This window comes from Chenopodium album, chromosome 5 (genome assembly GCF_948465745.1).
Source record: "Chenopodium album chromosome 5, dcCheAlbu1.1, whole genome shotgun sequence".
Classification (NCBI taxonomy): Eukaryota; Viridiplantae; Streptophyta; class Magnoliopsida; order Caryophyllales; family Amaranthaceae; genus Chenopodium; species Chenopodium album.
Genome location: NC_137838.1, coordinates 49296105 through 49300643, shown reverse-complemented (window position 1 = coordinate 49300643; position 4539 = coordinate 49296105). Strand labels below are relative to the sequence as shown.

General features: G+C 33.1%; 1 protein-coding gene across 8 annotated transcripts; it reads left to right on the top strand.

Moving 5' to 3' along the window:
• LOC145630725 (uncharacterized) lies at positions 1-3354 on the top strand. Of its 8 annotated transcripts, none has more exons than XM_081682904.1 (7): positions 1-162; positions 414-427; positions 555-884; positions 1766-1795; positions 1890-1966; positions 2194-2270; positions 3012-3354. In XM_081682904.1, exons 3-7 carry the CDS (start codon positions 790-792, stop codon positions 3123-3125), a joined length of 393 nt encoding a protein of 130 aa, XP_081539030.1. In that variant the 5' UTR covers positions 1-162; positions 414-427; positions 555-789; the 3' UTR covers positions 3126-3354. The 8 variants fall into 8 exon arrangements, 2 of the variants coding, with proteins under 2 accessions (XP_081539030.1, XP_081539031.1); XM_081682905.1 differs by having other exon boundaries at positions 512-884; XR_014112215.1 differs by lacking the exon at positions 2194-2270 and adding an exon at positions 1223-1342 and having other exon boundaries at positions 414-884.
• The last annotated feature ends 1185 nt before the right edge of the window (positions 3355-4539 follow it).

Below are 4539 nucleotides of genomic sequence, written 5' to 3'. Positions count from 1 at the left end.
TCAGAGTATTTATGGAAACAAGGAGAGAGAAAGCTAGAGAGAGAAAATATGTCTTCCTTTAACAACAATGGCGATGTGCTCAAAACCACCTATCATCCCTTAGACGATGGTTATGGGAGCTTGTGGAAGATGATATTTGATGTCGTTTTCTCCGATATTCAGGTATAATTCTACTCCTTTCTTAATATTAAACTACCAACTAAAATAACAAAAACCCTATTTGTAATTCCATTTTTTTTAAAAAATATCCAGAATCATTTCTGGTGGAATTCGGTTTAATAGGATGTCGTGATTTGGGAATTGAGCTATGGGAATTAAGTTATGCAAATTAAGCTAATGGAATTATGTTAAAATTGATGCATGACAAGCTGAATTAATGTGGTATGATCTAATGACTTCTTCTTTGTTACCAGGATTCGTGGTGGAGGTGGTATTCTGAATCTCTCTCACACTCACTCTCTAAATTTACCATTGGAGCAGTTTTTGAGTTTAGTTTTTTGCCTTGAATTAGCTTATCAATTACCACTCCTCTCTTGTGAATTCGATTCCTCCAGTTTTGGCCCGCCGTCTCCGAGGTTCCCGTTCAGTCTGAGATTGTGTTTCAATTTCCTCCATTAAAGCAGCTTCTTGAGGTAAGATCTCTATCCTTTTTATAATCATCTAATATTAATTTTGACAATCTTTTAACAGTAATCCTTTTTTTTTTGCTACGTTTCTTCATTAAGCTTCTTAATTAATTTTCTCAAATTCGATTAATAACTCGAACTATTTTTAAATGAATGAGTGGTGATGAAACCTGAGAACGGGAAAAAGAGGAGAGAAATTGCGATGAACGGCGCTGGAAATAATAGCCATCAATTTGATGAAACTCAGAAATTTGTAAGGTATTTTCTCTCCTTCAATTTGATGTGGTTGAATAGAAATATGTAAAAATTGCTCATTTCTGGAAAATTAGGCTGTAATTTTTTCCTAGGGCTTTTGCTCAGATTCTGTAATTTAGATGTTTGTTTTTTAATCATCAAAAATGATTTCTCGATCTAGCATTTCATTGTTAATCGAATTAGGTTGTTATTGTACTTGGATTTGAAAATAATTAGCAAGTTTCTTTGGAATTTTGAACAAATTAGGGTGTATTTTTATTTTTTTACTTGAATTTATACCGCCCTCCAATTTCAAGCAATTGCAAAAAATAAAAAATTCTGGAAGTCTGTGTACACGACAGTGGAACAGCAACCATACCAAATCCAGTTACTCGGAATTGTCGGTGATGTCCCTTGCTCACCAACCTCGTACTCTTTCATCAACACCCTGAGCTTGAAGTTGTTGCTTAAGATATTCTCAGGTTAGTGAATATTTCAATCAATACCATAAGAAAATCTCTTTTATCAACACTAACCTCGTACTCTTTCATCTCACTCCTACTGCATCTGTTATTGAATCTAGAGTCTTCTTGATGATGAAGGGAGCGTACTTTTTTGAGTTGTTTTGTTTTTTGGTGTTGAGTTATGAAAATATGAGTGATTTTGGAGGTGGATTTTGTGTGTTTGTTTATCACAATCAATAATAATCAATTTGTGGAATTTGTTTTTGTATTGTTTAATTTCAGATTACTATTAATTGGTTGCTCTTGTAATTTTGGATTGGTTCAAATTTTGTGATGAGAGTCTATTTGTTGAAATCAATTACTGAAGAATATATCGGCTTATTTGACTGATTTTTTTCTGTTTTGGTTTATTGTTTGTTGCTGCCTTCTTCTCACTGTCAGAGTGTCAGGGCTGCTAGAGCAAATGCGGAGGTTTGTTTCTGCGGATTGTATCTATATTCTTTATGGAAATGAAAATGAATCACTGTTGTTTATGAACGGTAACATGAGAAGTAGCATACTACAGCTTATACGAGAAAAGAGCCTTTGATAATATCGTCATATCACCTGGCCCTGGTTCTGCAACCTGTGCTGCTAATATAGGTGAGAGTCGTGAGACTCTTCTGCTCAACATGCTTTCAATAGAAGTTATGAAAGTCACTTTAATTTTTTACTTATTCATATGTTTGAACTGTGCTTGTTTCCAAGATTTATTGAGCCGATTTATAAAATTTAGTAATGATATGTTTGTCCAAAATTCATTAATGCTGCAATCTTATATAGTTATTGCTTAACCCTGATGTTATTGCTTAATTCTTAATGTCTGCTAGAACTAAGATCTTATACAACACATCTGATCTGCTCCTCTCCTTTTGAATTCAATCAAGATGAAACCCACTCAAAAAAGGTTGGTGACCTGCAGCTACTGTTGCAATGTAGTTGAGAATTGAATTTGAAATAAACTTCTCTTACTTAGCTGATGACTTTATGAGAAGTATATTCTATTAAGCTTTTGATTGCTCTCTTCTCTTATTTTATATCGTTTTCTCTACCTGTTGACGGCTCTGAATATCCTCTTGTTAATTTCATGTCTATCTTTATTTCGTTATTTTACAACAGCTTTGGTGAATAAGTTTCATATGCATTTGTATTTCATCATTTGAAAACGGCTTTGGTGACTTTTTTGCCTTAATGAAAAGCAAACAAAGAGAGATAATCAGGATATTTGGATTTGCAAGCAAGTTGTTTCAGTAGAAAAAGCTATAATGGTTTAATTTATGACACTATTATCCTATTTTATGTTTTTGAATTCCTTGAACCTAGGAACCATGTAGATTTTGTGAAAATACTCTATATTTTTATTTTCAATAAACATAAAACCTTCTTTTCCAATTACCGGTGGTGGTGTGGTTTATTTATTTATTTATATCATATCTTATCACCAACGACCATGGGTTATCTTTTTCATTTACCAGTCTACACAATCAAGAAAAATTGTCTTAATTGAGGAGTTGAGGTTTATGGATTATATTATTGCGCTTATTTATTATTTATTATATTGGTAAGTATATCCTTTATAACTGCAGTCATTTGATGTAGTCTTCAATTAGGGATGGAATCTCACAGTCATACGAACTCACCCTTGCAGGGCCATAACAATGTCAAGGATGGTGATTCTTCATCTCAGACTGGAAGCTGTATATTGAAGTCTACAAGGAGTGCTTTCAACTTTTGGTTTGACCAAAATGCATGTTTCTACTAGTAGACAAACTGTATAAAAATGTTAGTAGTAAATTAGAAGCCATTCTTATGAGGGCAAAATGGTTTGACCAAAATGCATGTTTCTATAAGCAATTTTTATAGAAATCATGTATACTTGTACAGTATATGTTTATTGACCATATAACTTCAATTTCTTTATTCGTTCGTTGTTTTGTTGGAATGTTGGATGAATCTCAACGTGTATAATACGAGAATATTATGTTGAAAAATGAGATGATCAAAAGTCATTGTACTGCTCTCAGTTTCTTATTGATGTAGAGTTCTTACAAGTTATTTCGGTAATTGTTCACTTTTCCTTGGGCAATCATATACTGATCGGGGATTTGATGAAAACATACACGGGGCATTTGGATTGTGGGAATGAGAGTTTGGGGATTAAAAGGTGGGAATGGGATTTGGGAATTAATTGATGGGAATACATAAAATTATGCTAATACCTTGTTTGGATAGTGGATGGGAATATATAGGACATAAATAACAAATTTACAAAATACCCTTATTAAGATTGTTATTTAATTCTTTTCATTAATGGCAAAAATCTCATTTTTCTTCCTATTCCCATTCCCATTCATTTATTGCCTACCCTCACTAGGTAATAAAAGGGTGGGAATTCACCTGTAAATAACCCATTCACAAACCCCTTTTTATTCTCATTCCCACCAATCAAACAAAGCTTATTTTTTTATATTGGGATTAAAACTCCCAATCCCACCCTCAATTCCCACTTACCAAACACCCCCATAGTGAAAGTAAAGAAAGTTAAAGAAGATATGTAGTTGTAAAATTTTTACTCTCTTTTTCTCAATCAAAATTTAGGGTAAGAGTCAAGGACATCTAAAAACCCATTGAGAATGTAGGACTGTAGATAAGAGGGTGAAAGTGAGAAACACTAAAGAAAACTTATTGAGAGAGAGAGATACCTATAAGTTATGAAGTCATTACAAAGGAGAAAAAAGTATAGGAAGATACGGAATTTTGGGAATTAAAGGAACGAAAGACAACTAATACTTTTTAGAGTGTAATTGAGTAAGAAGTAACCATTGAGAATGTAGGACTGAAGATAAGAGGGTGAAGTTGAGAAACACTTAAGAAAACCTATTGAGAGAGAGAGAGAGAGAGAGAGAGAGATACACCTATAAGTTATGAAGTCTGTACAAAGGAGCAAAAAGAATAGGAAGATAGAGAGTTTTGGGAATTAAAGGAACGAAAGACAAATAATAATTTTTAGAGTATAATTGGGTAAGAAGTAACCATTGAGAATGTAGAACTGTAGATAAGAGGGTGAAAGTGAGAAACACTCAAGAAAACCTATTGAGAGAGAGAGAGAGAGAGAGATACCTATAAGTTATGAATCAGTACAAAGGAGCAAAAAGAATAGGAAGATAGAGAGTTTT